The following is a 17,475-nucleotide window of genomic DNA, read 5'->3' on the forward strand; positions in this document are numbered from 1 at the left end:
GAGTCGCTGCCGGAACATCCCCAATTTGGCTTGAAACTCTTCCATCACACTATCACAGCATACTAACAAAAAACCTTTCAATTTCACCTCCCCACTAGTGGACACACATGCAAAGGGTGGCTAGCGAGTTTAGAAAAATTAGTTTATCTTTTGATACTCTTATGTGGACATGTCCATAAAGTTTGGAAAGTTTTGTAAGTTTGGCTCAGTAAAACCATTAGGGATCAGGGTCTTAACACAGGACTTAAAATGTGGTTGAATTGTGGCCATGGGAAAGTCCGTAAAATTATTGCAATAATGTGAATTTTCAGGAATTGGAATAACAAGTAAAGAATTGTTTTCACCTTAAAGCAAACTTTCCAGTATAATTCACACGAGAATATTGATTTTGACCTACACGGAGGTGTCATATCATTAGCCGCACCATGCGAGATACTACGATATAGCATAATTATCACGCGTAGTACTCCGGAGAAGTAATTCAGTTCATGAATTGTATTGTATTGTATTTTTTTTCAACTTTATTTCTTACCTTTTTCTTTGAATTTAAGTCTTTGTTTCACTATCTCGGTGTTGCTTAGAATTGATAAGCCTCCATAATAACCTCACATTGAATAAAGTAGCGATTCCAAATAAATACAATGCGATGAGCGGAGAAAACCAGTCTGGATTTAAATGATTCCTTTATAGGACAGACATGGATAATATGCCTGCCTAACATAGCTAATCCTATCAAATTTCAGTCGCGAAAGACAATGAGTGAGCCTAGCTTCAGCATTAACAAGTAGTGCTTACAGCAAGATTCCACTACAATTTTCCATGCCATTGTGTTCCGCAATTAACTATTGACTAAAATATATGTTCTCTTGGTATACAAGGAGATAAATGCATGAAATGAAATATAAGCTCAAGTAAAAACCTTGAAAAGTGAAGAAAAAAGATTTCTAACAGGAAGCAACGGGAAGACTCGGAGCAAAGCAAATCAATTGTGACTCACAAAGAGAAGTTTTTCTTGGCAGGTCAATGACGTACATGTGATACGGGTCTTAAGATCACTTCATTGTTATTTCGGCAGCAGTATGTATTCTTATCATCCCAAGTGGTGTTAATATTTAGATATTCATTCGTCATATATGGTAGGTGACTATTTATATGAAGGATAAGTGACATGTTGTTGCAAAGCCTTGTTCAGGTGTCATAGTTATGCGATGTGCGTTAGCAATGTATGTCACCAGAAATAAATGAGCACTATCCAGACTTCAAGAATATGGTTACAGTCACTATTCCGAGTCAGAATTCACTTTGTAGTTCTGGCTTATCTTGAGAGGTCTTATATACCATGGGCCTGTTATCTGCCCTCAGCATGCCTTACTTTCTACCTGTTCTACTCACAAAAGTGATGACCAAGATGGAAACTGGTATAAAGCCACCAAAGCAAGCACCAAAAATTGTGACTTATCTTGCTTGTGTACCATAAAACTGCCATAACATTGAAGATATAAAAACGTGGACAAAATTGTTGGTATGCCTTGTTCAATAAAAGAAAAACCCACAATGGTCACAGAAATAACTTGAATCTGACAAACTGGAAATTGCCAAACTACATGTTGACAAGTCACACAGCTTCTGGGAGAATGTCCTATGGACAGATGAGTCAAAAATTGAACTTTTTGGCTAGGCACATCAGCTCTATGTTCACAGATGGAAAAATAAAGCATATCTTGAAAAGAACACTGTCCTTACTGTGATACATGGAGGAGGCTCTGTTATGTTCTGGGGCTGCTTTGCTGCATCTGGCACAGGGTGTCTTGAATCTGTGCAGGGTACAATGAAATCTCAAGACTATCAAGGGATTCTAGAGAGAAATGTGCTGCCCAGTGTCAGAAAGCTTGGTCTCAGGCACAGGTCATGGGTCTTGTAACAGGATAATGACCCAAAACACACAGCTAAAAACACCCAAGAATGGCTAAGAGGAAAACATTGGACTATTCTGAAGTGGCCTTCTATGAGCTCTGACTTAAATTTATTATTACTTTGTCAGATTCAAGTTATTTCTGTAACCATTGTGGGTTTTTCTCTCATTAAACGAGGGGTACCAACAATTTTGTCTACGTGTGTATTGGCTCATGTCTATCCTGCTTTTGAAATATTCATTATTCAGCTGGGGTAGGTATAAAACCTGGCGGCAAGTGTTCAATTGTCCTGAAGTGCCATTAAATAGAACCAAATATGTATATGGTCCCCCCAGACATAAAGATGCCTTTTGGTCCAATATTTTGCTTTGGAGAGTACATGAGAACCTTGAATGGGGGACACCATGATATAATATTTTAAAACAAATTCCAGCAGCAGAATAACTTCCATTTCCATCATATTAGTCTATCAGTTCTGTGAACAGGTAGTTTGTAGCAAATGATAAATGTTGCAGTCGTGTTAATCTGCTTGTCAAGCTTCTATTTAGCGTAATGATCTACTTTGACTTTCCTGGCAGTTTCTCAATGGTTACTGGATTTTAGAACCAGAATGCTTCATAACAGGGCAATGACAACTAATAATAAGTTCTGTATATAACTCCAACCTTGACTTCTGCCCTATATGTAGCGGTCATTGCATCTCTGGTGAAAAAGAAGGTAGTGCCCCAAAGAGATATCACTTTTATATCACTTTCATCATTTCATCTAGAAAAATTAATTAAATGGGTTAATACAATTTTTCTCCATCCAAATATAAATGCATCTGGCCTTGCTTAGCTTCAGACAAGAGAAAACCCAAAAACTAGGATTTTACTCAACTACTGTAGGATGATGGTACTGTTTGCATTCCATTTTCGGACAGGGATTGTTTTCATTCCTGAACTAATACTAGCCATAAACATCATAGACATGTACTCTATAATGCAGTCAATCGTATGATTAATCCAACCATCATCATACCAGACTGAAGTGGCAAATCAGAATGATACTTCCAAAAAAAAAAAAAGTAAAAAAGACAAATACCAAATTTTTGTGAGTAAGGGGGGCATTCACACGGAGTAACGCCGGGCGTGTATTACAGCCGTACACGCCAGCGTTACGGCAGACTGACAAACACTTCCCATTCACTTCAATGGGAGCGCTCGTAACAGCGGCGTTTACGAGCGCTCCCGTTGAAGTGAATGGGAAGTGTTCAGCAGTCTGCCGCAACGCCGGCGTGTATGGCTGTGATACACGCCCGGCATTACTCCGTGTGAATGCCCCCTTATAGTGACCTTCTGTTTATAAACATGCCCAGCCAAGATAAAACGCAAGGATGTATCTGTATCTTATGTATCTTATGTGTATGTTCTCTTTCTCTTCATTCCTGTTCTTACACGAGACCACTGCAAAATGGTCGACGGACATGTGCAGTCAGTTGTTTCGTTGGAAATTTTGCGGTAGTCTCCTGTAAGATGAGGAGTGAAAAGGAGGAGAATGCTGGACGGAGCAGAAGAAAGACAGCACTGGAATGCGGGCACGCCCGTATGCTGTCGGAGCGCAATTAGCATAAAGAAGAGAATTTTGCGGTGCAGACCTTCAAGATAAAGGTACAAGATGAATAGCCTTTATAAAGGCTATTCATATGTGTTATTAGTTTAAGGCTAAGTCCCCACATTGCGGAAATGCTGCTTATTTTGTTGCAGATATTGTTGCGGTTTTTTGAGCCAAAGCAAAGAATGGCTACAAAAGGAAAGGGAAATATATAGGAGGTTCTTATTCTTCTAGCACTCCTGGCTTTGGCTCAGAAACCGCAACAAAACCTGCAACAAAAGAAGCTATTTCTGCAAACTAAAACTGTTTTTTTAATAATAGAAACTAGAGATGAGCGAGTAGTATTCGATCGAGTAGGTATTCAATAGAATACTATGGTATTCAAAATACTCATACTCGTTCGAATACTACTCGCTATTCGCAGTAAAGATTCGATTCAGAACCAGCGTTGATTGGCCGAATGCTATACAGTGTGCAGCATTCGGCAAATCAATGTTGGTTCTGCAGCAGGCTTGTCTTTGCTAGTCGGGAGAGCTGGCAGCTTGCGGTTATGCGGGAGCTGACATTTTCTCATAGGAATGCATTGACCGGCGTTGATTGGCTGATCAATTGATTCGGCCAATCAATGCTGGTTCTGCCGGAGGCTCATCTGTGAGGAGGCGGAGTCTAAGATCGGATCACAGCAGTCTCCATTTGGCCAATCAATGCTGGTTCTGCAGGACGAGTAAGGGCCGGTTCACATAAGCGCTTGCCTCCCATCTGGAAGGAGTCCCCCCCTGAATGGAATATCAGTGCATGGACCCCATAGACTATAATGAGGTCCTTGTGCTTGCCGCACACTGCCCGCATGAATCATTTGTTATAGTCTATGGGGTCCGTGCGCTGTAACTGCACAGCGTTCCTCCTAAACACTCTCCTCCTGCTACTCATGGACTTGGTGACTCTCCTTTAGACGAATAGTAGTCGAATATTGAGGCTCTACTTGAAGCGAATATCGAATCTCGAATCTCGAATATTTCACTACTCGCTTATCTCTAATAGAAACCTTTTAACACCGGGGAAGGTAAAGGGGCCAAGCAACATGTAAGAAATCTAAATATGTGACACCTTACTGTACCATGACTTGGAATGTCTTTGAAAAGTAAAGTTATTCTTTAAAGTATTCACAATTCAACTTAAAAATGACAAATACTATATCTATATATCTTATATAGTTGTATGGAGAGGTTCTATTCTCTACATGTTTCAGTACAATTGAATGTGGGATCATCCCATCCAAACATACAGTATGCCAAACGGCAGTGTGCAAATGCATTGGAAGATTTTTCCAGCATCTTCACCAACGGTTCCCCATTGGATTGTCGTGAATTTATACGGCAAATTAATAACACAAAATAAAGTTCCTTGTTAAATTTTTCATCAATAATTCAAGCGCAATAGACAAAGAGATGACAAGGAGACAAGGAGTTACTTACAGCTTTCGATTTCTAATGTGCAGTTTTGTTCATCTAGTGGATATCTCCTAAGGTCCATCATGCATGCCGCAGTGGTGGTAATCCTAGAAAGAAGACACCATACAACACAAATGGTAAATTATCACATTCAACGGGCGTGAAATCCATTGCTAATGAAATATAATCATTATTCAATATTTGGAGTAAAATAACACTCATAATTTCAGGATAGGCAAACAGGAAAAGCTAAGGAAAGGAGATGAAGATTATATTGACGGAAAAGTCAATGGCTCAATACTAACGTGTTGTTTTCCAACAGGTCAACATGATCCAGACTTGACTCTCATTATATGATCATTATGTGACAAGTTGAAGTAAAACCTTGTAGACAACACAATGATAAATGTTTTAATGTGAAATAATTAAAGTCTGCGATATGCCTTCAGATATCGCCGTACAACAGACATGTTAATGAGAGCGTTACTCAATAGCGTTCGAGGAGACATGCTTGATTCGAGGAGCACCAAGATGAGTTTACCGTACTCCCTTGGCCAGCAAATTCCCCGGAATTGAAGCTAATCGAGAATCTGTGGGACCACCTCAATCGGGTTGTTCGCGCCATGGATGCTCAACCGCGTAACCTAGCGCTGCTGGCCACGGCACTGGAGTCGGCATGGCTCAACATCCCAGTGAACATCATCACAACATCCCCTCTCTTCCTGCACGTCTTACAGCGGTCCGCTCTGCCAATGGTGGTTATTCTGGATTTTGACAGGTGGTCACATTAATGTGACTGGACTGTTTAAATTAACCCCTACTTTTCTCTCCGCATGAATTTGCATGTCCTTGAACAGAATACCAAATACAGATGTGAACCAGGCTCAGGCTTTGGACAACCAGAATTAAACATTTATTGTGTTAGACCTGGATGCTATTTATCTAGGATCCTGTGTAACCCTGTATATCTGGCTCCTATGTACCTAATTTTTAAGGTGATGTACGTTGCTATTTATTTGATTCAGTTCTGGATTGCTAAGTATAAAGGGAACGGTGCAGAGGTCCCTAATTCCTTAAGTGTCCTATTGACTAGTTATAAAGACGGAGAAAGAATCTCCAGCGATGAAACTAAATCCATGAAGAGAAATGAAACAATGGGGGACCTTTAGCTACGCAGTCCGGGGTATTAGATACACATGCATTCTTTTTGCAGAACAGATTGTACCTTACAGCGCTACCATTTAATATTCTGTACTGAGAAGTTGCAAAAAATATTCAGAATAGTGTAAAAAACAGCGGTTTGACCATTTTTTCCCCAGTTTTTTATTACTTTTTTATGTATTTACTTTCACTACTACAGTATATTGCAATACTAATGTATTTCAGTATATTGAGGAATCCATTTGTGTCTATTACAGGCTGCTGAAAACGCATCAGTCCCATTAGACCAATGGCTGGCATCTTTAGTAGGCTTTTTGGCTGGCATTGTAACCCCTTAGAACCCCGAGATCCCACTACAGGGGTACAGAAAGAAGTGGCAGCCCATCACCATCCACTGAGATATTAAGGTTACTATTAGAGATGAGCGAGTAGTATTCGATCGAGTAGGTATTCAATCGAATACTACGGTATTCGAAATACTCGTACTCGATCGAGTACCACTCGCTATTCGAATGGAAAAGTTTGATGCAGCACCAGAATTGATTGACCGAATGCTATACAGACGGCCAATCAACGCTGGTTCTTCTTCTACCTTTAGAAGTCTTCTCCGTGCAGCTTCCCCGCGGCGTCTTCCGGCTCTGAATTCACTCTGCCAGGCATCGGGCTTGTAGTGCGGGCATGCGCAGTCGGCTCTGCCCAGGCCCGATGCCTGGCAGAGTGAATTCAGAGCCGGAAGACGCCGCGGGGACGCTGTACAGAGAAGACTTCTCGGAGGATCCAGCCCGACCCTCACTCGTGGACTTGGTAAGTGTAATTTGATTGAACGTTGCCTACCCCCGAAACGAGCATTTTCTCCCCATAGACTATAGTAGGGTTCGATATTCGATTCGAGTAGTCGAAAATTGAGAGGCTACTCAAAATGAATATCGAATCTCGAATATTTTACTGTTCGCTCATCTCTAGTTACTGTTGATCACCACATAGGAGGGCTTTAGAGTATTTTCTGACTGCAGGTAGTACCAGATCCTGACTACATAACAGCTATAGAAAATCATGAGGATTTTTTAAAAATAATATATTTATGCACTGTAGATCATAATTAAATTGGTGAACACATTGAAGAACCAGAAAGAAAATATTCTAACGCAATTTAGATTTTACATTTGGATCAGAGTTTGTATTATTCCTGCACTGAACGCTCCTTGACCTTATTCAGCCATTGAGTTACTGTGAATGACAAAGTACCTGTATACACACTTTCATGCTCCGATCAGGCTTTGAGTACAATATGAAGTGGTTGAGGAACATGTGAAATACAGTCTCGTGTTTTTCTGTGATAAGGTAATATATAACCTTGACAGATACTTACATGGAAACAGGATAAAAATAAAAATGCTATAACCAGAGCAGGAATATTTTATGGTTACCTGGTATTGTACAGGGTCAGAAATGGTGAGCCAAATTTTTATTTTTAACAAAACCAAATCAATGGTGACTTGTGTGGGATTAACTAAATTGGCCACCACCACATGTACTACATAGTAAAAATACAGAAGAAACATGGGTCTTGTCAGTCCCTGTGACATTTAGGCACCACCTGACCATCACCAATGGTAGCTGGACACCTTAGGGTAAGTTCACACGGGAGTGCACGGGAGTCTTTTGGTCCGGATTTTGAGGAGGAGGCTGCCTCAGAATCTGGTCCAAAAAATGGCTACCCACGACTGGATGCCGGTGCAGTGCATAACCTGCACCGGCATCCAGTGGTGGCATTCTGCTCTGGATTAAGCAAAATGAATGGGCCTAGTCTGGTGGGAGTGTCGCGAGGTGGACGTCCGCGACTGAATCAGCTGCAGAATCCGCCTGAAGAAAGGGCATGTCTCTTCTTTTTTTCTGCGAGTAGGAACAAACCACTCATGGAAAAAGGAAATGACCGGCTCCCATTGATTTCAATGGGAGGTGGGTTTTTTGAGACAGATTCTAACGCGAATTCTGCAAAATCTGCAACAAAAGTCGATACGTTTCTGCAACGTGGGTTCTCAGCCTAAGGTCAATTTGCATGCGGCGTTTTACAGTACAGGCAAAGTAGATGGGATTCTAGCAAATCCCAAGCCCACTTTGTGGTAAAAACTGCCGTGTGGACAATTATATCTACGGAAACGCCGGCGGTTTCTCCATAGATAAAATTGCAACAGAAAGTGCGCAGAGAAAACGTTACGCAAACTTTCTGTTTAAAGTTCTACAGGAAGAACTGCAATGCGTTCACGACGCAATTTCTCCCGCAGCGCATTATTGCTCCCGTGGGGCCTCAGCCTAAAGACTTTTCATAGACATTTTTAGATACAATTTCAGTTAGTATTGATGCAAACATCTCAGGTAACATTGATAGACTGTCAGATGGACAATTAGCATTCAGAAACAGTCAATGAAATAATAGATTTGGTCAACACATCTAAGTATACAAACTAATGTCTGAATAGGAGATAAAATACATTAATGTAAATATACGACAGCAAGAGGGAAAAGCTGATTTTGAAGCGTTTGTTAAATAATACATAAATGATAACCTAGGAGTAAATATTAATTCCATATTCTTTATTCCTCATCAAAGAATCCAGGATGATCTGTAAAGTCAACAATAACCTACATCCCCTTTTATAAACATAGAATTAAAACTAGCACTCGCTAATTTACAAGATGAAAACTGATTAACTGCGCATAAATTACTTTGATGAATGCTCCATTATTTAGACTGCATGCTATCAAACTGCATGTTAATGCCGAATTAAAAATGCTAACACTACTGAGTGAATCTATTATAAAATTTGTAGCAGGTGTTATAGACGTGGCGAGCTTACTACCAAGAAAAACTCATTTGGTTCAGAATGTTCCTGGAGAAATGATCCATGTATGACTATTTAATAGGGTGCTGTTACTCATAAGAAAATCGCGTTTCCTTCTTATCTCCTGCCGATACTGTATACTACATGTAGCGCAGCCACGAATGTTGAAACCAAACATTGCGGTGGGTGGTTTTTTTAAATCCCAGTAAGTCCCACATTTTCTTGAGCGTGCCGGTACCCCTGAACTCAAATATAGGCCAATTATGAACTGGCATAGATTTTTAGTAAAATTCATGTCAGTTTTCTGGTGTGAGTTATGCAAAAAGGACATACAGGCAGTGGCGTAACAAGTATGTTGTGGGTCCGTGTGCAAACTTTGTCCCACATGGCGGGGCCCCTTTTGATTACAATATGTATAGTGGTTGGGGAACCAGGCTTTCCCCAACCGTTGTCATAGGGGTACTGGGTCCCGTCCATCTCCAACTGGCGGTGGGCCCTGTACCTTGCCGGGCCCGGTCTCGATTGCACTCCCTGCGACCACAATCGTTACGCCACTGCATATAGAGTTAAGAATATGGAGGATTTGGAAGTGCAATGGCTTAGTTTAAAGGGTTAGGTAAAGGGAACCTTTTAAATGTTCACCCCTTGATGACTGCCTACACTTCTATTTGCTAGTAGCTTTTACAATACTAGAAGTAGAAAATATTTAGGATTATCATCCTGCCAAGTGTTATTAGTTAATGTGATTCTGGAAGTGACTTTTTATAATTTGTACATTGTTAATGTTAGCAAACATCATATATACTGGCAATATGTGTAGGGGGGCATTCAAACTTGTGCCCGGTGTCCATCCTGTACTTTTCTGCCAGGTTTCCATCCTCAGCCCCAAGACACTGGACAGGGGACGGCTTCCCGATGATCAGCTCTAAAACCCATTCAATTGAATGGGTTTTTAAAGGTGACCACCGGTGTCCTTCGCTGAAGGGCATTCCTGAACCGGCCCCTGTATTGTCTGGAACACATACAGAGAAAAGCAGTAATATCACTGGAACAGCAGGGCAGAGAACAATTCTAAAGGTAGAGGAAGAATAGCCTTTCTTATAGTTATTCCGACATGATGGTAGTGAAAAAAGGGATTGTAATGATAGAATCCCTTTAAATAAATTCTGTTGCCAACCTATACCACCTACAATTTTGTCTTTTGAGTGTTTATTTACACTGATTCTTTTGTGTCTTTTTTATTATTAGCCCCATTCTGCTTTTATAAGGAATGACTTCTGGGTAGGGTTGAATGATTGGGATTGGAAAAGATCGGATCCCGATTGGCGATCAAGTAAATTTCATGATCGCGATCGGATTTCGATCCCGCCTAAAAAAGATTGGGAACGGAATTCCGATCCCGATCGCTCGACTTACCTGCACAGAAGTGCTGCCGCTCCCCTTTGTTCTCGATCCTCTTCTCTCTACTTTACATGCCAGCAGAGCGCCATGCGCACCCCCGCCTCCCAGGCTAGTGTTACAGGTGCTGGGAGAAGGCGGGGCTTGTGGCTTAGGAGAGTGAGGGCGGGTACTGGGAGGGGAGACGTAAGTGATGCACTCATGTCTCTCCGCTCTGTACCCACCCACACTCTCCTAAGCTACAACAATCCCCGCCTACTCCCAGCATCAGTAACACTAGCCTGGGAGGCGGGGGCGCGCACAGCGCTCTGCAGGCATGTGAAATAGAGAGAAGAGGAGCGAGAACAATGGGGAGTCGCAGCGGCAGCGCTTCTGTGCAGGTAAGTGAATTGGACTAAGTAGCCTGGGGATTTTTTAATCACTACACAGCGTGGAGTCCAAAAATTTAAGCTGTGTAGTGAACAGGATCGTTTTTAAAATTCGATTTTTGATCATTAAAAAATCCCATTGACTTGCATTAGGATCGGAATTGGGATCGGGTTCGGATGGAAAATTATAGATTTTAAAAACGATCCTGAAATCTCAAGATTGGCTCAAGCCTACTGCTGGGTTTCCCTCCGTGTTATCCAAAACTCAGCAACTGTTACTTAATCATGATAAATTGACACTTTGTTATACTGGAAGTCAAACGTGCTGAACAACTGAAAGCCACTTGTACGTTTCTGTATAGTTAACACAAAAAGACAACCTTTCTAGTTCTTTCAAAAAACACCAAAACAAGACAACAAAATTCCAATATCTCTGTATGTAATTCAATTATTATTACCAGGTTTTGGTCTTCATTCTAACATCTAATTTACTAAAATGCTGCTCATGTTACATTTTGTTAGAATCCCTCCATAATATCTTATTCACGTTTTATTGACTTGTAACCTCGGTAGAAGTGTAACTATTATTTCTGCACACGCACTCCAAATTTTTTTATTTTTTTAAATGAAATTTGATTAAAATAAGTTTTATCCGTTTTCAGTGTTTTACAAATGCATCCAAAAGAGAAAATCTGCAGAGAATATACTTTTGGCTCTAGTCAACCTGCTATCTTCATTTCCCACAAGTACGCAGCTCGGCTAACCTAAGTCAGCGGAGCAAAGCGTTTTTTAAATACGAAAAATAAATTACTTACAGATGCCTCCTGTCACAAGGTGCTGTTAGAATCTCAGAGGTCCTTTCACTTATAAGAATAAATTAGTTTGTTCAGGCTCTAAGCAAGGTAACGCCACCTGATTTTATTTTTGCTAGTGTACGCTACATTTGGATTAAACTGGTATTGGAAGATATTGTCATAAAATGAGTAAATGTAATATATAGCGGAACAATCGGGGACCAAAATGGCAACTCAATAATGCTGAGAAAGCACTTAGGTAACTTGATGGAAAGTTACATAACTCACGTTTACTTGCTTACACCAATGGACTATACACTACAAAAAGTCAAGAAACCATCATGGCGCCATATGTGCCCCTAAAGTCTCTTACAGCTTGTAGTGGTATTGCTAAAAATATGTATAGGCCATAAAAGAACAGTGCGGTCATGGGCCACTTGAGAGACAGAACAGGAAATATACTCAAAATGCCTGACACAATTTTACATTTATTACCACTTTCTACGGGAAACTAATAGGCAAGGCCAGTTTTATTGGGAAAATTGAAATAGACAACTTTATTACATTCTCCATTTTAGATGGCTTTTCACATCATTTCAAAAGTTACCTAAAATAGCACTACCATACTGTATTTGAGGAATACTACCATTATGTTGGGTCAATGAAGAGAACACACAACTATCTCCAATGTACAAACTGTACTATGACAGCAAATGACAGGCCTTGAACATAACAGCTATAACATAAGAACTGAAGATGTGGATAGCATTAAAGGAATTCTATCATTAGAATCCCATTTTAAGCCAAATCCATGTCGGAATAGCCTTAAGAAAGACTATTCTTCCCCTACCTTTAGATGTGTTCTCCATGCCGTCGTTCCTTAGATATCCCGATTTTTGTCCTTTAGTTTTCTCACTGCACTGGGGGTGGTCCCCAGTTCTCTAACAGCACTGGGGGTGGCCCCAATGCTGCGAAAAAACTATCCAGCACTGACACCTTCTTGTTCACCTCCTCCATCTCTACTTCCTTGTCCCATCATGTCTCTTCAAAAAGCGCTGATTGCGCACGTCTGTAGCCATTTCCATGTGGTTGAACGGGAGAGTCCACAGGAAAATGGCCGACGGACATGCGCAGTGGGCACAGTCGGCCATTTTCCTGTGGCTGACGGGAAAGAAGAGGCGGAAGAGGCGAACAGAAGAAGGCGGCGCTAGATAGTTTTTTTTGCAGCACTGGAGACACCCCCAGTGCTGCAAGAAAACTAATTAGCATATGGACGAAAACTGGAATATCTAAGGAACGGCGGTACGGAGAAGAAATCTAAAGGTAGGGGAAGAAAAGCCTTGCTAAGGCTATTCTGACGTGGTTAAGAGTATCTCAGCAAATTTTGTGGGTGTTTTAGATATACAGTTACCACCTACCAAAAGTAGTCCAAGAAACAACAACTGCAGGTAACTTGATTATGGAAACCACCAGTTTATGAGACGTGAAAGCTAGCTTAAATGGTCCTATCCTATAGAGAGCCACTGTACAACATATTAATAAAATGGTTAATGCTGGCACCTTAGGGTCTGTTCACACGGCGGAATTTGCCACGTATTTGGAGGCAGATTCTGCCACCGAATCCGGAGCAGATTCCCCCCGAATTCAATGGGAGGCAGAGATCACAGCAGGACGTGGAAAAAAGAAGCTTCCTGCTCAATCTTGCAACGGATTCCACCCGTGGCTCAAGACTCCCTCCTACAGTAATTAGGCCCATTCATAAAGGCCTAATCAGGAGCAGGATGCTGTGATGGAATGCTGATGCACTTATTGGTATCCCAGTGTCCTAGCCCACATGAAAATTCCAGTGGTAGAAAATGAAGAGGAATCTCCTCTTCATTTTCCACTGTGTGAACAGACCTTTTAAGGGGCATTGCGGGGCTAATGTCCTAATGGATCTGAGATATTTAGAAAGAGGAGGACCTACACACTATTAGGGGTGGTTCTCATGAAAGAATTTGTCAGGCAGAATATTTCTGCTTCAGGAATTTGATGCAGATTTTTGAAGCTGATTTTGATGCTTAATCTGAAAATCTGCTTCAAAATCTGCTGCAAAAAACAACTCCAAATTCTGCCTTACCTCAGTTCCAATGGGAGTTTCAATGGCAGAATCCACCTGAAGAATGACTCCCATTGAAATAGAAGAGAGGCAGATTTAATGTAGTAGTATTCCAGAATCTGCCTCAAAATCAGCTAGAAATCCCTTTGAGTGAAAACGGGTTAGGGTCCATTCAAGGAAGAAAATGGTGAGGAGTTTGGTGTGGAATTTCAACGCTGAAAAAAAGCCTCCCATTGACGTCAATGGGTTCTCTTTTCTGCTAGCAATGGGAGGCTTTTTTTCAGCACTGAAATTGCACACCATTTTCCTCCATGTGAATGGACCCTTAATGTTCTAGATGATTTTTCATGTTTAACTAGGCTATTTCTTTAAATTAAACTCTGTCACATAGAACATTAAAACCTGCTTATAATACATAGAAATGTGGATGATTTCCTGACTTCCGCTTTCTTACTTTAGCAGCTAAGAGCATCTTATCAGTATGTAAAAAAAAACATAAAAATGGACAGAAGACAAGACGGGCAAAGTCTTTGATATGGTAATAACGGTGTGCTCAGGAAGCCAGGAAAAAGAAGGCTAAGCTAGAAAGCATGACTAGCTACACTGAATGATTCATTTAATGATTTATTTTATTTGTAGACGAAGATGAAGATTTGTTAAGAATCAGATAATTTTTTGGTATGAAAGAAGGTAAAGTGGTGTCCGCGCTTTTATCTACTTTATGTCGATGCCTTTTTTTTTCTTTTATCTCAAAAAGAATTTTCAGAATATAAAACTTTCCTCTTTAATGTCAGACTCATACTTGTAAATGCGATTCCTTTCTTCTGAATGATGGCATATATTGTACTGTACATTATATGCTATGACTAAGGGCGTCGTATGTTCCTGAACCAAATAAACAATGCTCTTGTTCACAATGATGGATTTTATCCTGTCCTAAATAAAGCCATTGATTTTACTTAGGCTACGTTCACGCTGATCAGTCATAGGATCAGAGCAACGGACTGAAGCACAGACAGAATGAATGATGGGGATGGAGCATGCTTCACTTTTCATTTCAGGCTGGTGCTTTGATCCTATGATAGCTCAGAACAATAGACTTGAATTATAGCAGTGTGGACATAGCTCTAGATGAATTGGACACTAGATTTCCACGTATTTTCTACCATGAATTCATAAAATTTTTATTAATTACATGAGGAACACCTATTCACCAGTTATTTAATATGAAGACTGCTAAAACTTGGAGCATATCACACTGACCAAGCCCCCCCCCCCCCCCATCAAGTTGCAGCATCCCAGAGTGCTACTGCGTTACGTGTTTATCTTGCGTGCCTCTGAGTTGTGTTGGTATGTATCGCCCTTTATGTGCTATGTACTTTGTTTGCAGCTTTCCCTTGTTATTTTCCCCCTCTTTGTTCAAACCTTTCCCTTGGTTCACCCCTGGCCAATCACAGGTCACTTGGCGGGGTTGTAGGAGACCTAAGTCTTCTGGGTGACCGTTGAGGGCTCAGGTCAGTAGTAGCAGTGATCCTGTGAAGTCTATGCTGAACTGTACAGAGAGGACACCAGCTCTGGACCTCAACAGCTACCCATACAGCCCCTAGGAGGAGAAAATATTGCCCCAGGCCCATCTAGAGACAGCCCTGAGTAGTAGGTACTGCTGTCTGGACTGTTGGACAGAGTGCCAGGAGGATAAGTGGAGGACATTGACAGGAGGAACTCATTCGAGTCTAACCTGTCAGAACTCCCTGTATCACTACTATCCCAGCATCCTATCTGGGAGTAGAACGAGAGGAGGAAGAGTCGGATAAGTTTGCCATAGAGCCTGTAACATCTCTGAGCAACCTCCTATAACCAAGGCTGGGGGTTTGGACATTGAGATACTATTACCCACATTTGGGAAACTGCCGTTGTACCTGTTCCAGTTACTGAATAAAGCTGTTTCCTGTTCAAATGCACTACTGGCTCCCTGAATCGTGCTGGTGTAAAGGGTGCAGGTGAATGGCAACAAACCCACTCAGACAACTGAGTAAAACAGGAATGGCTTTACTGATTATGATTCTGGAACACAGCAAAAGACTCTTGAACTATTACAACAGGTTGATCATACACAGGAGGGACGTTTTCAGTATAAGAACTTGGGTAAGTAACAGGAGGGGTAATGCTACAGCCTTAGTGGCAGTGTATCACTTATTACAGTCTTGCAGTGAGCTTCACTTACTGATCCTACTGCACGGCAATGGACTCCCCTGGGGCTCATGCTCTGTCTCTCCAAGACAGTATCTGCATCCTTATTGCACTGGAGAAGCTGGCTGAACACTCCTTTGTCCTTGCACTTCTATCCCAGGTGCTTTGCACTTCACTTTCTTGCACTGGTCTGTGTTGCTCTCCTCCCTCAGTGCAGCCAGTGCCGCACCTCCCATGAGGTGCTCCAGCGGCCGCCCCTCACGCTCAGGCAGAGAGCAGGTCTTCTCCATGCCTGCTCTCTGCCTGTTAAGACGCTCGCTCCACTGGGCCCCGCCCCCTCCGTTAGGCCCCACCCCCTCTGCTCGGCCCGCCCCTTCCTCGGGGGGGGGGGGGGGCTTTCTGACGTCTGCTTCAGGCGTCAGAAACAAATGGTTCACCCCTGAGTGCAGCCATGTACCTGGCTGGGCTGTTCTGCTTCGCTTGGGTCACAATGTCAGACCACACTTGAGCTATATTAACAGACACTGCTTCTGATCCCCAGCACTACAATCTTCTCTTTCTCAAAGACCTTTGTGGCCCAGACTTCCTGTGTCCCCAGCTTTTTCTTTGCCAGGTAACTCTATTATCTCTAGCTTGGAACTGGTTCCCTCAGCTTGATTGGGATGATAGCAGCAAATCTGCATGTTCTAACATTGCAGCTGAACCTCCTGGCCTTACACTTGCCATAATATAAGGGCCCTTCCGAACACCATCACACCGACTCAGAGTGGAGAAGTCTCCTCTATAACTGGAAGCTCCCTGGAGGAAACTAGTACCAACACCATCAGGTAGTGCTGCAGGACCCCCCTCAGCGGTGGGGACTGGGGGCTTGTTTGAGTGTGCTCGGCTTAGCAGGTGGCACATCATCCGCCACTACTACTCCCACCCTCCATTTTCCTCCATCTGGGTAGCGGCAAACTTGTCACTGAAAACAGCAAGTGAGGGGAGATCAGAGCAGGTAAAGCCCTGATATAGGAAATTACTAGAGATGAGCGAGTAGTACTCGATCGAGTAGGTATTCGATCGAATACTACGGTATTCGAAATACTCGTACTCGATCGAGTACCACTCGCTATTCGAATGTAAAAGTTCGATGCAGAACCAGCATTGATTGGCAGAATGCTATACAGTCGGCCAATCAACGCTGGTTCTTCTCCTACCTTTAGAAGTCTTCTCCGTGCAGCTTCCCCGCGGCGTCTTCTGGTTCTTTATTCACTCTGCCAGGCATCGGGCCTGGGCAGAGTCGACTGCTCATGTCCGCTTGGATTGCGGGCATGCGCAGTCGGCTCTGCCCAGGCCCAATGCCTGGCAGAGTGAATGAAGAGCCGGAAGATGCCGCAGGGATGCTGCAAGGAGAAGACTTCTCGGAGGATCCAGCCCGACCCTCACTCGTGGACTTGGTAAGTATAATTTGATCAAACGTTGCCAACCCCTGAAACAAGCATTTTCCCCCCATAGACTATAATAGGGTTCAATATTCGATTCGAGTAGTCGAATATTTTGGGGCTACTTGAAACCAATATCGAACCTTGAACATTTTACTGTTCGCTCATCTCTAGAAATCACATTTTATTTGACATTACTCACAGAAGTCTCTGAAAAGCCATTCTAAATGCATATTCAATGT

At 42.1% G+C, this 17,475-nt stretch overlaps 1 protein-coding gene across 1 annotated transcript in view; it reads right to left on the reverse strand.

The window, feature by feature from the left end:
- Positions 1 to 17,475, reverse strand: part of GABRB2 (gamma-aminobutyric acid type A receptor subunit beta2) — a 243,267-nt gene that overhangs the window by 70,484 nt on the left and 155,308 nt on the right. Inside the window, exon 5 of the mRNA XM_075275026.1 lies at positions 4,982 to 5,064. Within this exon, the coding sequence (XP_075131127.1) occupies positions 4,982 to 5,064 (83 nt within the window). The remainder of the gene's footprint in view (positions 1 to 4,981; positions 5,065 to 17,475) is intronic.

This window comes from Leptodactylus fuscus, chromosome 5 (assembly GCF_031893055.1).
Source record: "Leptodactylus fuscus isolate aLepFus1 chromosome 5, aLepFus1.hap2, whole genome shotgun sequence".
Taxonomy (NCBI): Eukaryota; Metazoa; Chordata; class Amphibia; order Anura; family Leptodactylidae; genus Leptodactylus; species Leptodactylus fuscus.